Source organism: Laccaria bicolor, genomic scaffold (genome assembly GCF_000143565.1).
Source record: "Laccaria bicolor S238N-H82 LACBIscaffold_17 genomic scaffold, whole genome shotgun sequence".
Taxonomy (NCBI): domain Eukaryota; kingdom Fungi; phylum Basidiomycota; class Agaricomycetes; order Agaricales; family Hydnangiaceae; genus Laccaria; species Laccaria bicolor.
The window spans coordinates 30545-49231 of NW_001889888.1; the positions used below are offsets into that span (position 1 = coordinate 30545).

General features: G+C 46.3%; 6 protein-coding genes across 6 annotated transcripts in view; all 6 read right to left on the reverse strand.

Moving 5' to 3' along the window:
- LACBIDRAFT_185256 (cytosine-purine permease) overlaps positions 1-1815 on the reverse strand; it is a gene marked incomplete at both ends in the record, with an annotated part of 4545 nt that extends 2730 nt beyond the window's left edge. Inside the window, 10 exon segments of the mRNA XM_001882545.1 lie at positions 441-548; positions 604-649; positions 690-697; positions 711-909; positions 947-1015; positions 1080-1202; positions 1258-1317; positions 1368-1475; positions 1527-1617; positions 1668-1815. Of these exon segments, the coding sequence (XP_001882580.1) occupies positions 441-548; positions 604-649; positions 690-697; positions 711-909; positions 947-1015; positions 1080-1202; positions 1258-1317; positions 1368-1475; positions 1527-1617; positions 1668-1815 (960 nt within the window).
- Positions 1816-1917: 102 nt separating this feature from the next.
- LACBIDRAFT_299557 (uncharacterized protein) lies at positions 1918-3757 on the reverse strand (the record flags this gene model as incomplete). Its single annotated transcript, XM_001882546.1, has 7 exons — positions 1918-2030; positions 2080-2185; positions 2243-2875; positions 2974-3138; positions 3193-3407; positions 3458-3661; positions 3742-3757. 7 exons carry the CDS (start codon positions 3755-3757, stop codon positions 1918-1920), a joined length of 1452 nt encoding a protein of 483 aa, XP_001882581.1.
- Positions 3758-5525: 1768 nt separating this feature from the next.
- LACBIDRAFT_299558 (uncharacterized protein) lies at positions 5526-5720 on the reverse strand (the record flags this gene model as incomplete). Its single annotated transcript, XM_001882547.1, has 1 exon — positions 5526-5720. One exon carries the CDS (start codon positions 5718-5720, stop codon positions 5526-5528), a length of 195 nt encoding a protein of 64 aa, XP_001882582.1.
- A 966-nt stretch (positions 5721-6686) lies between these two features.
- Positions 6687-7049, reverse strand: LACBIDRAFT_299559 (uncharacterized protein; the record flags this gene model as incomplete). The annotated part of the gene is made up of 1 exon (XM_001882548.1): positions 6687-7049. The coding sequence occupies one exon, from the start codon at positions 7047-7049 to the stop codon at positions 6687-6689; it is 363 nt and encodes a 120-aa protein (XP_001882583.1).
- A 437-nt stretch (positions 7050-7486) lies between these two features.
- LACBIDRAFT_328449 (uncharacterized protein) lies at positions 7487-8670 on the reverse strand (the record flags this gene model as incomplete). The annotated part of the gene is made up of 3 exons (XM_001882549.1): positions 7487-7588; positions 7651-7743; positions 8053-8670. The coding sequence occupies 3 exons, from the start codon at positions 8668-8670 to the stop codon at positions 7487-7489; spliced, it is 813 nt and encodes a 270-aa protein (XP_001882584.1).
- Positions 8671-9030: 360 nt separating this feature from the next.
- Positions 9031-9180, reverse strand: LACBIDRAFT_299562 (uncharacterized protein; the record flags this gene model as incomplete). Its single annotated transcript, XM_001882550.1, has 1 exon — positions 9031-9180. One exon carries the CDS (start codon positions 9178-9180, stop codon positions 9031-9033), a length of 150 nt encoding a protein of 49 aa, XP_001882585.1.
- Positions 9181-18687: the final 9507 nt, after the last annotated feature.

An 18687-nucleotide genomic window follows, 5' to 3' on the forward strand; every position in this document is an offset into this window, starting at 1 on the left:
TCAGTGACGGTCGATCAAGGCCAAAGAGGAGTGGGATGCATTTGAGATGAGAATGGAGGAAGGGGGGTGAGGCAGTTATGAAGGAACTCGCTAGCATTTCGAACCAGAGATTCTTTCGGCTTTTGTTTCACGTACTTAGTCTATAATGTATAGTCAGTTGCCATGCAATACAATTCATCAACCTGAACTCTCGTTTGTTGTGTTTGATTGTGTGAAAAAGAGGATCTATTCAATGGTACAATATGCAAAATGAACGGCCAATTGCGCGCTAATTAAGCACAATTAAACGGTGCCCGTTTTATTTTACTCAATCTTGTCAATTCTCTTAAAAGTTTCAATCCCGTCATTTGTGCGTAATTTACGGTCAATTCTGTATAAATCATATAAATCATGGTTAATTCAGAGTCTGAGGATTTCCTGATGCCTCCGGTAGGGCGGACCATGGCCTCCAAGAGACCGCCGATGTTTCCACCTGCATATCCCTGTTCCCAAGCGGGTATGGAAGGAGTCGCAATAACTACTGCAGCACCAAGGCACTGAAGAGTGACCTGCAAGAGAAGGGTTGGCGTGAGAGGAGCATGAAGATGCAGGATGGCAACGCACAATAGATAATAAGAGCCCCGCAAAAGAGTAGCCAAATATCCTCCACCTGACGATATGTCAGTGGAGCTCAAATAACATGCGAGCACGGTAATAGCTTATCCAGAGACATTCGGCGTATAGTAAGTCGTAAAATCGGAGCTTAGGCTCGAGAATGTGATGGCAAAGCCAGCAAGGGTGCCTGCGAAACCAAGGACAGAAGCTGCCGTTGCAGGTTCCGCAAGCGGAGGATTAGCCAGATGTTTGCCTCCAACTCCAAGGGCAATAATGAACGTGATCAGGACTGGGACCCATGACATTTTTTCGTACCTAATTGACATTAGAATTCGTATGAGCTTGGGCTTACCAGTTCAAGACTTCGTATCCACAGAACGACACCAACAGTGAGATGATAGCAATGACAACGATGCACACTCTAAGTTCGATAAAGCATCAGATGCTGTGACTTCTGACCCGAAAGGGGGGACAAAGGTGCTCACGTCCAGCTGAGGTTTCCGTTCCCTGCACTTGCAAGAGCCTGCCCCCCAAGAATGCAGTTGAGGATAGAGAACCCAAACATGTTGAGAAGATTGAGGATGCAGGGTATAATTATTCCGTAGTATCTATCATTGAGGGTCAGGAAATGGTGGGTCAATACTACAGTCCAAGCCCACGTACCCAAACGAATATCGTGATATGACCATCTGCCGCATTCCAAGTTTAGGACCCCATGTCGCTCTTAACCGTCGCGTGAACCTCCAAATCCCAGGAGTAGACAAATGACTTACAAGTAGGCGGGCGGCGCGCAACATATGATGTTGAAAAACAGGATGGTCAGACACGAGTCGCGTAGTCCAAGCCCAAAGATAGCAGGGCCCAACGTTCCAGCAGAGAACCTGGCCATCACCCCGTCAAAACTGCATTACCGTAGGCAACGAGTGACTCACGTAAGGATATTGACGTTCCACGAAAACCAGAGGAAAAAGATTTTGCTGAACTGGGTATCGGTACGTTCCTCCACCGGCACTGGTTGAATCCCTACAACCAAACTTCGTATCCCAGAGGAAAGACGTGTAAGAAAGACGTACCCCGCGATTCGATCCCATATGATAAGAGTTTTTTAGTCCAGCGGTCCGTGTACAGAGGAAAAGTATTGCTCGGCAACGACGCTACCGCCGTCACAGGCTGCCATGTACCGCCTTCTTTTTCTACGTCTTCCTTGTCGTCGAGGGACATTATGGTGGGGGATGGTGAGAATGGAGGAGGAGCGGAGCATCCGACACGGTAAAGACAGCATCAGAAAGAGAAAATAGATTTTTTCACTCTTTATTTAGATTTTCATGTCATCAGATTAGATATGGTACATATGGAGTTCCTTTGGGCTATGGCAGCGTCTACCCTCTCAAGACCCATCTGAAGAGACACCAGGGGCATTATAGCATGCATATGACCTGAAATGAGCATTCAGACGGGCCCAAGAATCCGTTCTGGTCGACTTACTTCCAGAAACAGATGGATGGTTCATCCACTTTGCCAAGATCGAACGCAATGGTTCTAAAAGACTGCTCTCTACACTTGATAGGACATCTGTATCGCGTATGCCCGTCTGAACAAGAATCATACTTTCAGCACGTATTGAGAGGGCTAAGCAGAGACAACGAACCAGATTCTGGTGATCGCGCTGGAGAAGAACGTAATAGAGTGCTAAGCATTCTACCAACCGTTGAGGTTCGCTTGATTCTTGGAACCCACCCAGTGAAAGTTCCTTGCTCCCACTGAACAAATCCGGAGGATCGGGCCTAAACAGTATAGGGCGAAAGACACGCAAGAAGAGCGGGGATGCGAATAGATTTGGTTTCGTGGAGGAGATCGACTCTATGATTGCTTCTTTAACGAGACCCACGGCTGCAACGCGCATCTGCGGGAGCTGCGAATCCCCAGTGAGGTCTGCGAGGAGCTGAATCCTTAAATCGGGTTGGGTGAGTGTGAGGACGGAGGAGATGATTCGGAATGCTTGATGTCTGACGAGTGGGTCAGGGTGGGCGCTGGCTATGGTAGGTAGGATAGTACATAGAGGCGTTACAATTTCTGGAGAGAGAGTGGGTGGTGGAGATACGGATGACGCTCGTATGCGGTGAAGGAACTTGAGCAGAATCGATAAGCATTCGTCGAGGGCGGAGTTGATTTGGATAGAGGAGATAAGAATGGGGAGGATGGGCGCAAGGTCGTTATCTGAGTCTAGAAAACCGGTTTGATGATATGCTACGACAACCAAAAAGGGTGGCCGTTGTTGGCGCTGATGTGAGTTCTTTGAATGTGCACCCAAGAAAGGTGTACGCGTCCTGTTCATTTTGATTAGTTGAATGAGGCCGAGATAATGGACACAATTCATACGAGAGCTTCTAAAACGACTTTCTCTCCCTCTTCCCACCCCGCACCAACAGAAGTTTTGACTGTTAGTCGAGGGAAACATTGCTCAAATGTTCTCTGTGCCACGGATGAGCGGATACAGTGAGCATAAGCGGTCAAAGTTTGGTCTAAGAGGATTTTCATGAGTTTCTAGAAGATGTAAGTGAGATCTTTGAAGGGGAAGTCTATTTCGATCATACGTACAGTGCACCCCAAGGCGTCTTCCTCTCTGGCGTCCGAGATGTCCTTGACCCACTGAGCAGCCCTTTTCACCAACGACGCCGTCGCAGAAATAAGTGCTCGGCCTTGTTCAGTGGACGCGGTGGGCCCAGCCATAACATTCACGTTTTCTAGCTCAGTAAGTAGAGGTCGAAGAGTGTCCGGGGCTGTTTTCTTTCGCAACTTCAGCCTTGGGATCGCTGTATGTCATCAGTTGCTTTCCCATGAATCAAAAGGGGAAAGATCTCACAAGCAGCGTATAACCCAGTGAGAATAGAAAGGCAAACTACGGGCGAGGACGCCGCCTGTTGAGGTGATTCTTGCTCTACTTCTTCAGATCCATCATCATCAGAGTTGAATAATGCCTCCAGCCTCTCAACTGCTTCCTGAACGGCGATGACAACCTCTTTCGCGGAGCAGCATTCTCCGATCAGAGATAACAAGTTCGCCGCAGCTGGGTCATGGAATCGAATTCAGCGGATCCTGTAATTCTGTTTCAACATTCAATATAACGTGTTAAATCAGACAACGTACGAGGATATTTGAGCATCCCGACTTGGATATAAGATGGTGTACCTCTGAAAGAGAATACTTTGGTTTGGCATCGTGTGTTGCAGATGTGAGTAGGGCTATAATCGCTGTGCTCGCTGCCTGCGGTTCTGTCAAGATGTTTAGATGATCTATAACACGGACAGTACCTCGTCGTCAGAGCCTTCAGGAAGGTGAAGCGCTGTCGCAAGGTCTTCGTTCAGCGACATCCTGGAGTGGTAGCAAGAGTGACGTCACGTGCAACATCCTCCATGGTTTTGTTGAGCAATGAGGACATCCTGCAGCCATCTTACTCTTGTTGCAGTACTACTCGAGCCAAGGCTCCTTTTGGAGGGTGCATATCACCGCCATTGTAGCGTCTAGTTGGGAAAACCATTTGTTCCAACTTGTTGGCTTTCAAACATCATCATGCAACTTGGATTTTCCATACGACATTTGGCAGGACATTGGCTCTCGCATTCCACAGAGGAGACCTACGTGCTTTATACGGTGTTGACAGGCCGTTGTTCTTAGCGAACGCTCGGTACCGAACAATCTCTCTCTCCTCTATCAAGGACAAACGACTCGTTCAAAATCTTGTTCGTCTCAGGTACTTACTACTCAACTTGATCCTGACACTGGTTCAACTCATAGTCAGACTCTTTAAACAGAGACCCTTTCGTTGTTAAACGTGTTCGTTCACCCGTCCTGGGGCCTTTCTTGGCTGAAGAACTGTTTGAGCCGCGGGGACGGTGGGCTAAACTCGAGAATCCCTTGCTGCGAATGAGGAACGCCCGAGGATACTTCAAGCAAGGGATAAGCTCTGGCGACCTCATTGAAAAGATGCTCAGCGTAGTGCGAGTTACAGAGTTGACCATCGATTCGGTGTCAGACACGCTTTTCCCTATCGTCAGAGCTATCCTCGTCTCTTCGGGCACAAGTCTTCTCAAACTAAAGATCTTTCTCGCATATGCCTTTGTCCTATCATTCCTTCCGTTGGAACATGAGCTTCCGAACCTTATGCATTTTGATGTCACATTGGAGGAACGACGCAGCTACACCCTGAGTTATTTTAACCTCACCACCAGAGGTGGGGATAGAGAACGTCGAGAGCGAGAGGAAGGGAGAGATTGAATACATGGCTGAGGCGCATGCAGGTTTCTTTGGGTCGGGGTTGAAAGGGTTCTCTCAGAGTCAGAGTCTGCGTCCAAATCTGTCGCGTTATTGGCGTCCAATGTGGGTCAAATATGGGTTTAACGAATCCAGGCCATGGCTCAGCTGCGATGTATGCTACCTCATGAGGGTCATGAGTAAAAGGATAGCAAACGTCGCAGAGGGTGGTTATAAAATGCGTTTAGACCAGTTTGAGGGGACGTGTGGAATGAGTACTTCGAGCTCAGGTGTTTGATTACGTCTGTGGAGATTGAATGAGTGCGTTGAAGAGATATTTTCCCCCAAGACATACCTTCCTTGGTAGGAGGTGTTTCGAAGAAGTATGGATCAGGCGACGCGCTCAACGGTGGTCGAATCGTCTCCGATGGGGCCTTACAAAGACGATGCAAAAGTGAACTCGTACCTATCAAAGAAGGTGAGTTGGGCCATGAATGACGACGACAACGAAGGGCTCACCAGTTCGGCAAGTCTGGCACCGTCAACTCCGATACTAGCCTCTCAGCGCATTTCACAGCGATGACGAGCCTCACATCTCCCTCCTTCTGCTTCCATTTACCCGAATACGCGTGGTGAACGGCACGTAAGCCCTGCAGAAACCCCTCAAAGGTGTCACCCCCTTATATGCACCCATTCGCGGCTCCATTCTCCCAATGGTGCCTCCAGCTTGCTAAAGGATTGTTTACGGATTCGTAGAAGAGCGGCGTGGAGAAATATGCGATGGCATCTGCGCGTACGTAGCTGATCTTTGAGGGTCCTGGTGCGAATGAAAGATGGTCGAGAACATTATCGATGACTGCTATGGTGGTTTGCATGGCGTCAGCGTCGTTTATGTATGTGAATGGTGGAGGGAAGGGAGAAGGAAGGGATAACTGTTAATGGACAAGGAATGAAGGAGGAATGAAGGATACCGTCCTTCGCCAACACAAGCTTCACGACCTGATCAAAATGTCTTCATGGGAGAACCTCAATCACTGTAGTTAACGTTCAACTTTGGCGGGGAAGTGAAGGGTGCCCTTTAAGGATCGGTGATCTCGAGTGCAGGAGAAAGGATTTCTGGACGCCATGACCGGGTGTCAGCTGTGTGGTTGTCCATACAACAGCAGCAGTGGGAAAGTACGAGTGCTTTGCATTCTCCTTCGCCGTCTGGAAGGGAAAAGGAGAGAAAAGGCCGCATCCCTTGGAAACATCTATGAAAGATTGGAGCTCGTCGTTCGAGAGCGGATCGAGCATGACAAGTGTCTGTCACATGGCGACGGTCTGCCCACTCCCAAAATGTCACCCTTAGTGCCCAAAGGACATCATCAAGCTCACGCAACTAGAGCTGAGAGCGTACGTCTGCCACCCCAGTCCCTCCGTGACACCAACACTTCAACACCTTCCATCTCCCCGCCCGTGCGCGTGCCGTGGTATAAGGTTGAAGAGGAAGCCAAGTCATCTAGGAAAAAGGAGGGATCCACGCCTTAGAAGTATGGTTACAAGGAAACCGGCCTTCCTCGGAATCGTGATACGATGTGAGGAAGGTGAAAATCTAAGAATTATCAGTAAATGTCGAACGACTACTAATGAAAAAGGTCTTACGCCTTTGAGATCCCCTTGTAACACTTATTCTGATGGAGGAATTGAATTCCTCGTATGATGTCCCATATCTAACAAAGCGGTCACTTAGTTCTCACATAAAAAATTAAGAAGAATTGAGGACTTACCGGAAGAAGACGATTCGCGAGGCGATGCAGTGGTATGTTCAGCCAAAAGATGAACAACTTAAACGGAATCCATCTTCATCCCCATTCCCAGGCGCATAACGACCACATTGCTGTCCTGCTTCCCCCAACTTGGAGTACAGCCGTGACATGGCGGAAGCGATTCTCCTCCCATATCAAGTCAACTGTGGAAGAGCTGCATTTGGATTGAGCATCGTGGGAGAGGTCGTCAATGAAGAGCATACCACAAGGACAGGATCGGAATTCTTTGATTCCATTCGCGATGTCTGTCTTCAAATCCGCGCCCTGCAAGTACACGTTGGTAGACTTTGGAATCTTCCTCGTCCAAAGAGAGGGGACACCGAAGACTGGTCGTCTCGAGCACATTCTGCTGTAATGCAAGAGCTTGGAGGGGGGCCTATGCGGTGGTGTATGGGTCATGGGAGTGGGAGTAGGAGGAAGCTCTCCAGATGGAAAAGAATGCGAAAGTGGGACGCAAAGGCAGGGTGTGTTCGGCGATGACGCGCAGCTTGATCTTTCTTCAAATGCACCCAAGCCAAGACCTCTATACCCCCCGCGCATTGTCCCTCCATCGTGACGCTGCGGACTCTAGCATATCGGAGGAAAAGGGTACATGAATCTGCGATGTTGGTCTGGATTTGTAAGGACTGGGAAAAGGATAGCAAAGGGAATGGAACATACCAAGTTGGCTAGCTTGAACTCTTTCGGACCTCCCCTCGAAATCCGCCACGTATCGCCCCTTCCCTTCATGAGTACATATCACCAGTGGGCTCCCTAGCCTAACGGCGTGTTTGAGTTGCCGTCCGAACACTGTTTGTTGCTCGTTTGAAAGTTGTACAGCGCAGGTGGGTTGGCTTCTAAGGTGCTGGGGTCAGAGGCGGAGGAGTGACTAAGATCGTACGTGTCGTTTTCAAGGTGTAGAATTTGGCCTCATGACGTATGGCCAAAGGGATGAACAACTAGACAGAATCAGGACATACGTCATGTCGTTGATATGCACCAAACCCAAGTAAGTACTCACCAGCTCCCGAACCGAACCAAGATGCTCCGTCCTCTCTTCAGCTAGCACCGAGTCTGCGAGTTTCTTGCAGAATTTCTGGACAAGCACCTCGCACTACACAGCTAGGTGTCCTCTGATCCGGGGGGTGTTGAAATTGTTCTCTGCATTATGGACAGGTTTCATTGTGAGTTTTTCGACTGATAGTTCAATGGGGTTTTTGAGTGGCTTTGAAAGGAGTTATTTGACTGGTTTCGTGAGTTTTTGAGGAAAGGCGTTGATGTTTGCTTGTGATGGGCGTTAGATGGATATCGACAAAATGACTCTGTTTATCAAGTACATGATGTAGTCACTGCATGGCTATACGACGGGCTACATTTGGCAAAGATTGACTGAAAATTCTACGATGCTTGCAAGTGCGCGTACAGGGCGACGCAACTTGAGGATATACATCGTATCCGAATGACACGAGTCCACAACGTCCTTGATCACTGCTTGTGGAACAGCAATCTCCTTGTCAAGTCCTTCAATAGCTCGAGCGGCAACCCAATAACACCCAAGTCGGCTACGAAACCTCGAAGTTGCGCATCGGTAGTTCGTGAAAAGTCCCAACGAGTCCAGCATAAGGCGTTCGGGGCTGGCTTGTGTCCCTGTGTTGTGGCAGCAAAACAGACCAGGACATGAGAGGTGAGACTGTAGCGGGGTAATGCATGAAAGAATTGCAGAGGTTAGATTGCTGTCGTCCGCCATTGTCTTGAGGGAAGCGAGCAGAAGTGGTAGACCTCGCGCTTGATCTTGTGACAGAGGAAGCAGGTAGGACTCTGATAGTCGATACGCGTCTCTCATTCGAAGACCCAGCCGTCTAGAAATTCGTGAGCCACCGCCATGATGGGGACAAGGAGAGCCATACTCGGTAAGTCTCCACCAATAGAATGTCAACCGATGAATCAAAAGCCATTTGACCTCACGTTGATAAATTTTGAAGACCACGACCCTCCTTTGCCTGTGAGCGCTCTTTCGAGCATCGTCGTCACTTATGAACATCGAAGGCCTCGACAAAACTCAAGCTCCCAGCACGTAGGGTCTGAACAATCAGAACCTTCAAGCACGACCGGCTATAAACGAGGCGAGCTGCTACACCGTAGATTGTGTCGTGTAAAGCAATTCAGAGGTGGAGTAGCGAAAAGTGGTCATCTTTCCGCAGGCCGTGGCTGTAGGTCGGAGAAGCTCCTTGGGTTTCGAGAGATCATACGGACGTCAAATCTTGGATCACAGGGTATGCAGAGAGTCTAAGTTCTTTTGAGCGTGCCTCCCAGCGTCTTTGAGATAAACAGTTGACAGGATGTGGATATGACTAGGGCAGAGATACCCAGAGACGACGTAAACGAGTCGACGGTACCGTGATCAAGATCTAAGAAATGCGGTCAGATTGCGGTCATAGGGCATCGCGGATGAGACAGCTGAGTGGGAGGAGAAGGACAGATGGATTGGCGTGGATTGTGATGCTCCGGAGAGACTTGTCAAGTAAGATCGGCTGAGTATGAGGGTCAACATCCATCGGTAAGGGGACGTAGATGTCCGCGAGACCGTCGAGATCGTCTTATTACGTCTCCTGTGCCACTAACAAACTCAACCCTCGCCGACGCCGTCTTCGTTCACGTTCCTCACGAATTGCGGCGGTCGTCGAGGAGCTCCAATTCAACTTCGAAATCGAGCTCGGACTTGAGGAGGGGAGTCGTCTCGGAGTGCTTGGATAAGATCTTCTCCAGTCCGTTTGCAATGCGAATCCACTGCAGCACGAAGAGATCCGCGGGGTAGTATCCGATACACGGTGGCGACTCTCCATCCCATCCACATCATTTCCAACCAACGAGTCCGAGGCTCATTGACGTTCCAATCCCGTGAAAAGACGGGTAACACAGGGAACTGGCCATCCATTTGAGAAACGCAAACGGCTGAGATGCTAGAGCGCGGTGTCTGCATGAGAATTCCGGCGTATCCGAGAGGCGAGATAGGACCGAGGTTTGGTTAGGGAAGGGAGAGTTTTAAGCCATCGCTGGGGGGATGGTGATAGAAGAAGGGCTGGAGGTCTAACTTCGAGCGCGAATGAGCGTGGAGATGGGGGCGGAGGGAGGGAAGTTCTGGACGGTTCTTCGCCTTTTGCTCGCATGTTTCGCGCAAGAGAGATAGGTAAATTGGGGGAGTGTAGGAGGCGATTGTGAGGTGGATGGAGCTGGACGGCTGCTAATGGGATGAGGGACGGATGTCGGTTGATATTTGATCAGGCTTCTTGCCCATCGTTTCCGCTCGTTTCATACTATGCCTCAGCAATATTCGCTTTTGGTTGCTAAAGGGTCGACATCCGTCGGAGAAGTGGACTGCTATTCAAATTGTTAAATGCGAGTCAGAGAGTCATAGTGGTGACGAAATAGAAGATTTTACACGGGGATTGTGACCTTGTCCGGGCGAACTGGTCGTGCCCTGGAAATGTGAACCCATGCTTCAATCATCAAGGCCCTGCTAATGTTGGACTTCGCCCCAGAACGCTCGCTCACCCCAGCGGAGAGGTGACTTTCTAAGACTGAGTTTTTGAGTGCGCCGGCGGAAAATGGAAACTCGCGGGGGCTGGTTGCAAGAGTTGGCTCGGCAGTCCGAGTCAACGTTGGTCTACACGGTATTTGAGAGCGGCCAGAACAAGCTGTGTGAGGAGTTTCGTCGCCCGATTAGATTCCCGACAGCGAATTCAACACAATTGATCTCCGACTGATCACCTCTTCTTCATCGACTTCGACGACCACCCGACCTATCGACGTCTTTAACCTTCCGACTTTCCTAGTCTCCATATTACAACACATCATTTCACTCATGGATTCTTCATCATCCACCACACTCTTGCAAAACGCTATCGGAACCACCATATCTGGAAATGCACAGGTCATAAACGCCGGCGGCAATGTTGTTCTTCATGGCCCTCCGCCCGCTCCAAGTACGTCAAAGTTTTACAATTCATGAATACCATTCATACAACTGATGACACATAGGTCTAGCGAGCTTGCTTAGGCCTGTCAGTAATGCTACACATACTCGCGCAGGTCACGTCCCTCGATGTGATACTGGAACTCGTTTGGAGGTGATTGCTCAGGTTCGGGAGTGGCTCGATGGCCATGATAATGACGAGCGAGCTCTTGTCTGCTGGCTTAATGGACCAGCTGGCTATGGCAAATCGGCATTGGCGCAAACCATTGCGGAGCGCTATGCTTTAGAGGGCCGCCTCTTAGGGAGCTTCTTCTTCTTGCGAGGGGCTGGTGAACGCAGCCATATATCTCGCCTGATTCCTACTCTTGCCCATCAGATCTCTCTCACTGTTCCTGGTGCAAAGTCATCTATTGAACATGCTCTTGAGAATGAGCCAGCCCTGCTCGGGTTGACTGTCTCTATGGCTTACCGACTTCAAAGACTTGTCATAGATCCAATCCATCTCAACACTTCACAAATCTTCTCTAGCTCTGTTGTTGTTATTGATGCTCTTGATGAATGTGATGATAAAGCTGAGATGGCGGACTTCATTGATGTCCTGCTCAGGGCTTCTTCTGGGGGGACTCGTCTTCCTTTCCGAATTCTCCTCACAAGCAGGGTAGAGGAACATATTCGAAAAAAGTTTGATAGTCCTGAAGCTCGTTTTTTACACCGTCTGGAGCTACAGGATTTTGATGCTCGTCCAGACATTGAAGTACATTTTCGGAGGGCATTTGATTCTATCTATGACCAGAATTGGCGAATCATGCAGAGAATACTGAAACCCTGGCCATCAGCTCGAGATCTTACTACACTTCTTGACAAGGCTGATGGTTCATTCACATATGCTACTACATTGGTCCAATGTGTTGGTGGAGATCTCATGCCACACAGGGCCTTGCAAAAACTTCAGGCATCAAGAGCCAATGGTCTAGATTCACTCTATGAACAAGTCCTCTCTTCTGCTTCTTGGACAGAAGACTTCTGTCAGATTCTTGGAATAATCATGGTTCTGAAGGAGAACAAATCCATTTCCTTTCTCAGCTCTCTCCTCTCTCTTCAGTGTGAGGAGGTCATTTGTGGGCTATTGCAAGTGCAGTCTATTATCAAAATTCCTGGAGATGATGATCAGCCAATTATGCTCTATCACACATCTCTCCGGGATTTTTTGGCCATCCAATCACGATCAAAGCAATATTTTATCAATCCCCCTCTGCAACATGTTCATCTAGCTGTACTGTCTTTGCAGCATCTGGTAAAATATCCTTCAAAAGACTTTTTTCAGGGTAATGTGGCCAAGTATGCTTCCCTCAATTGGCCACACCATATTCTTTTGGGATCTCAGGAGCAAGGTTCAAATCTGGATGAAACAATTATGACCTCTTTGGTAACTCTCATTGAAAACTTACTGATTTTTCAGAGTAAAACATGGTATAACACTATGCTGAATATGAGTTTTGGTGAAAGAGAAGGGATGTTAAGCTATGTGAAGGATGGAAAGATTTTGTTTCAGGTCAGTTATTGCAATTCTCTCAGATGGTTATCATTTCTTGACAGGTATAAGACATTGCAAGGGTCAATTATTACAAAGAATTTGATCAAGATATTTCAACAAGTCATTGATTTCTATGAAGTAAGAGTTTATAATGGAGATGTCTCCAGTTATTTATTGAGATCTTCCAACAGACAGTAAGTAACAGGAGTGTAATTCTGCTCACAAGTTAATCTGTAAGGTTAATAGGAGGTATGTGGTTCTATACAGTGATTAAGATGTATCAAAATAGTATATTGATTTGTTTTACAGAATGTAAGCAAAGTTATAATAAAATTTTATTGCTATTGATAAAGCACAGGAAGTGAGAACAAAACAATCATCAAGAGAAAAATAGATTTATTCTGATTGTTGTTTTTTCTTGCAGAATGTATGTCTACAAATTGTTCAAGTTTTTATCTATTCTCATGGTTGTCATTAGTTTGTGGGCCAATATTTTGCATAACATGTCACATCTTATCAGCAGCTGTCTGTTTCTTTCAGAGTGTAAGTATTAACTGTTGACCTTGCTACTTGTACAGCTAATGTTCTTGTTTATGAATTTAGAAGGTGATATATGGTCTATTTACATTGTCTCTGTATGAATATAAGGGATTTCTTTAGTGGGTAAGTTATTATTAAGTTTCTGAAATAACTATGTTCTGACTCAATTCTCTTCTACACCTACCATTTGCTAGCTTGTGAGTTGTTCCTCTATTAACTATTAACTTATATGCTGACTCATTCTCTGACTTTCCCTTTCTTGTGCACTGTTCTGGTGATTATGATGTGCTGTTCCCTATTTCAGGAAGTATGCTTTCCTCCATTTGATTTTGCACACTTCTAAAACACATGCTCTGGCCATTCTTTTATAGAAAGTGAGTTGATCTGGTTGTTGATATGCACTCTTCTGGTGAGACTGACTGTGGCCTGTCTTGTTTCAGTCTGTGAGTTGGCCTGGTTTTTAATGTGCACTCTTCTGGTGAGACTGACTGTGGCCTGTCTTGTTTCAGATGTGAGTTGGCCTGGTTTTTAATGTGCACTCTTCTGGTGAGACTGACTGTGGCCTGTCTTGTTTCAGTAGTGTGAGTTGGCCTGGTTTTTAATGTGCACTCTTCTGGTGAGACTGACTGTGGACTGTCTTGTTTCAGCAGTGTGAGTTGGCCTGGTTTTAATGTGCACTCTTCTGGTGAGACTGACTGTGGCCTGTCTTGTTTCAGCCTGTGAGTTGGCCTGGTTTTTAATGTGCACTCTTCTGGTGAGACTGACTGTGGCCTGTCTTGTTTCAGCATGTGAGTTGGCCTGGTTTTTAATGTGCACTCTTCTGGTGAGACTGACTGTGGCCTGTCTTGTTTCAGTATGTGAGTTGGCCTGGTTTTTAATGTGCACTCTTCTGGTGAGACTGACTGTGGCCTGTTTCAGTGTGTGAGTTGGCCTGGTTTTTAATGTGCACTCTTCTGGTGAGACTGACTGTGGACTGTCTTGTTTCAGGATGTGAGTTGGCCTGGTTTTTAATGTGCACTCTTCTGGTGAGACTGACTGTGGCCTGTCTTGTTTCAGCCTGTGAGTTGGCCTGGTTTTTAATGTGCACTCTTCTGGTGAGACTGACTGTGGCCTGTCTTGTTTCAGCCTGTGAGTTGGCCTGGTTTTTAATGTGCACTCTTCTGGTGAGACTGACTGTGGCCTGTCTTGTTTCAGTATGTGAGTTGGCCTGGTTTTTAATGTGCACTCTTCTGGTGAGACTGACTGTGGCCTGTCTTGTTTCAGTGTGTGAGTTGGCCTGGTTTTTAATGTGCACTCTTCTGGTGAGACTGACTGTGGCCTGTCTTGTTTCAGAGTGTGAGTTGGCCTGGTTTTTAATGTGCACTCTTCTGGTGAGACTGACTGTGGCCTGTCTTGTTTCAGGCTGTGAGTTGGCCTGGTTTTTAATGTGCACTCTTCTGGTGAGACTGACTGTGGCCTGTCTTGTTTCAGGATGTGAGTTGGCCTGGTTTTTAATGTGCACTCTTCTGGTGAGACTGACTGTGGCCTGTCTTGTTTCAGCATGTGAGTTGGCCTGGTTTTTAATGTGCACTCTTCTGGTGAGACTGACTGTGGCCTGTCTTGTTTCAGTCTGTGAGTTGGCCTGGTTTTTAATGTGCACTCTTCTGGTGAGACTGACTGTGGCGTCTTGTTTTCAGTGGGTGAGTTGGCCTGGTTTTTAATGTGCACTCTTCTGGTGAGACTGACTGTGGCCTGTCTTGTTTCAGGATGTGAGTTGGCCTGGTTTTTAATGTGCACTCTTCTGGTGAGACTGACTGTGGCCTGTCTTGTTTCAGCATGTGAGTTGGCCTGGTTTTTAATGTGCACTCTTCTGGTGAGACTGACTGTGGCCTGTCTTGTTTCAGGATGTGAGTTGGCCTGGTTTTTAATGTGCACTCTTCTGGTGAGACTGACTGTGGCCTGTCTTGTTTCAGCATGTGAGTTGGCCTGGTTTTTAATGTGCACTCTTCTGGTGAGACTGACTGTGGCCTGTCTTGTTTCAGTGTGTGAGTTGGCCTGGTTTTTAATGTGCACTCTTCTGGTGAGACTGACTGTGGCCTGTCTTGTTTCAGAGGGTGAGTTGGCCTGGTTTTTAATGTGCACTCTTCTGGTGAGACTGACTGTGGCCTGTCTTGTTTCAGGATGTGAGTTGGCCTGGTTTTTAATGTGCACTCTTCTGGTGAGACTGACTGTGGCCTGTCTTGTTTCAGTATGTGAGTTGGCCTGGTTTTTAATGTGCACTCTTCTGGTGAGACTGACTGTGGCCTGTCTTGTTTCAGTGGGTGAGTTGGCCTGGTTTTTAATGTGCACTCTTCTGGTGAGACTGACTGTGGCCTGTCTTGTTTCAGAGGGTGAGTTGGCCTGGTTTTTAATGTGCACTCTTCTGGTGAGACTGACTGTGGCCTGTCTTGTTTCAGGATGTGAGTTGGCCTGGTTTTTAATGTGCACTCTTCTGGTGAGACTGACTGTGGCCTGTCTTGTTTCAGCCTGTGAGTTGGCCTGGTTTTTAATGTGCACTCTTCTGGTGAGACTGACTGTGGCCTGTCTTGTTTCAGTATGTGAGTTGGCCTGGTTTTTAATGTGCACTCTTCTGGTGAGACTGACTGTGGCCTGTCTTGTTTCAGTATGTGAGTTGGCCTGGTTTTTGATGTGCACTCTTCTGGTAACACATATTTTGGTGCCTCTTTTTAGGCAGTGAGTTTCTTTGCTTTTGGCCATGAATTACTCTTATCACACTATCTCTCCTGACTTTTCTTAAGAAAGTATGTGGTCTCTCCTGCATATCTTGTAAGTTTTATTTTGTACATTTTGTTTTTCAATCTGTATCTATTCAGTCATTATTCTTTATCAGGTAATCAATCTTCAATCAATATCTTTTAAGGAGGTTAGTCAAGTTTAAGCATTCCATGGACCAATTTTATAACATCTCTTCACTTCATTTTTTTAGACTGTAGGTTGTCCATTCACCCTCATTTCCATCGCTCTGATATATGATTATTCTAAATCAGATTGTATGTTTTTATTTCTTATTATAGAAGAATGCTCATGTTTTGTAGCTTGTATGTCTTTGATCCATTTCCAATTCCAGCTCCTCTTTCAACCATTCTTTTTGTTAGAAAGTATGTACTTCTTCACATTATTTAACCAGGTCACTTATTTCCAATATATAGTGGGCAAGTCAACTACATTTTCTACCATATTAGAATCTTTGGTGTCATACAACTCTCCCATTTTTAGAGGGTATGCTTTTTTTCTATCTGTTACCACTTACTCAATATTCATGTTCAAAATATATAGAGAGAGACACAGCTATCCAGATTACAATGAGCCTATTTCTTTGCAAACTGTCAAGTTTTGTATGTGTATTTATCTGTTTTATTTCTTCTTGTTCACTATTTCTATTCCTCTTAGTGGTTGCTACATCTCCTATACTAATAGTTTCTTTTACATGTCCATCATTGAGTTATGTAGAGACTAAGGAGAAGCAAAAATTCTATGTACTCAGTTTCAGTTTCAGTTTCAGTTTCAGTCTCTTGTGGTGTTTGTATATGACATATTCATTGCTGAGACTACCACCCTACACCATTGTGGCCTGATCATTACTTACTGTCTGTTGGAAAATCTTGAAAAATTAGTGAAGATATACCAATTATAAACTCTTACTTCACAGAAGTCAATAACTTGTTCAAATAGCTTTATGAAAACTTTTGTAACAATTGACCTCTGTGATATCTTATACATGTTAAGATTGTGATGACTATCTGAAAATTTCAGTAACTGACTGAAAACAAAGCCTTTCCAGAGGTCTTTATTGTCCCCCACAGATTCCTGAGGATTCCTGCACAGTCCCAGGACTGAGTATTGGCTGATGTACCAGCCAATTTTTTCAGTCCTGTGGGGGTCCATTGGGATTTTCAGACAGGACTAGTCTGAGACTTGATGCATGTGATGAGTCACATGACCCATGGACATGTGCTTGGATGCATCATGTGCATATGTTTGTTGATCATGGTTTTCATATGTGACATGTCACATCACCTTTCTCTCTCAACAATCACCACACGAGAAACATTGCCCAATATTACCAGTTAGAATATCCTGAGAAAGTGTGACACTTTTTCTTTTCAGGAACATTCTGATTATATTTAAAGTATTTCATGTTGGGAAAGGCATGGGATTTTTAAAAATCCAGGCCAAGAACTTTGCTTTGCCTTTACCACACCTGTAAAGGGTGAACAAAAGCTGAAATATTGAAAGCATTTTCATGTTAGTGAAATTGTAGTAAAGGTTAGACTGATGGGTAAGATTAAGAGGAAAGCCAAAGCAAATGGATCCTTTATTTTCAGATGTGATGCAAAATTGATACATGCTGATAAAAGAGGTGGGAAAGGATGAAATTTCTGAGAAAGAGAGGCACAAGGAAGGGGGGAGGCACAGGGAAAGGGGAGAGAAAAGGAGGAGGGATGCACAAGGAAGGGGGAGAGAAAAGGGAGGGGAGATGGACAAAGAAAAAGGAAGGGGAAGGAAAAGAAAGTGGGAGGGAAAAGGAAGGGAGGGAAAAGGCAGAAGGTGTTAGTGTTCGGAAGTCTGGTCTCATGACTGGAAAAAGACTGTAACCAGACTGGACCTGTGGTTTGGTCTTTTTATTTTTGAGATGTAAAGACTGCAAAAAGACCTGTTAATGTGAACCAGTCTTGACTGGTTTTGACTGGTCTTTTGTAGCCCCTTAAATACCCTTTAAAATGCACCCAAGAATGTATGATTTGGTCAAAAAACAAGAGAGATATGAATTAAAATGTAAATTACTTTTGGGAATAATAGATGTACAAGACTTATTTTATAGAAGCACCAATTCCTAATGGAATTTAACATTCTTGGGCTCATTTTGAAGCTAATAAAGATGTTAATAGATTTACTGATTCATAATTTTTAATTTTAAAATATTGGCCTAAAGACCGGTCATAAACCAGTTAAAACCGATGCAGATGGAAACTGGTCTATAGACAGCAAAAACAGTGGCATGAATGATGCTCGAACCTATCCTTTGGTGCATCACATCGAGTATACCCTGGAGGATCACGTTTACATTGCTGTGAACTTCATCCACTGTTGGCCATGCATGGGAGGGGACAATTGGGGGAACAGTTGACCGAGTTCTAAGGCATGAGACACTTTGTGCCCCATTAGCTTGATGGTTGATTTCAGCCACACAATTTCCAGCAAGTTTCCAGAGGAGGAGTGCCTTCATGTCCTCTTCCTCTGTAAAGCTTTTCGGCTTGTACACTCCATCTTCAACTGCCAGGCATGAAGCCAGAAGTCCATGTGTGCCCTTTTTTTGGTGAAGACCAAGACTTATGACATGATCAACACGATTGACACTCCCACTTGCTATGGCCATCCAGTACTTTACCATCCCCCACATAATCCACATGGACTCCACTGGATTCCACTGGATTCCACTGGATTCCACTGGACTTCACTCCATACTGGCAATATCCACAAATCTGGACTCCACTGGACTGCAAGCACAAAACTGGACTGGACTGGACTGGACTGGACTGCAAATCACAAAACTGGACTGGACTGGACTCCACTGGACTCTCCCAACACAAAACTGGACTGGACTGGACTGCCACAGACCTAAGTTAATCCAGAATTCCTCTTCAAAACAAAAAATAAAATTGAAGTATATTCATTAATTAAATTAATTAAATTTACATAGATTCTATGTTACAGAGGGGGGAGGGAGGGGGAAGGGAAAGGGAAAGGGAGGGGAAAGGGAAAGGGAGGGGAAAGGGAAAGGGAGGGGAAAGGGAAAGGGAGGGGAAAGGGAAAGGGAGGGGGAAGAGAGGAATGAATAGAGGGGGGAGGGAGCAAGGAAGGGGGAAGGAAAGGGAGGGGGGGAGAGAGGAGCAAGGAAAGGGGGAGGGGGAAAGGGGGAGAGACTGAAGGGGGGAGAGACTGAAGGGGGGAGAGTGTGAAGGGGGGAGGGA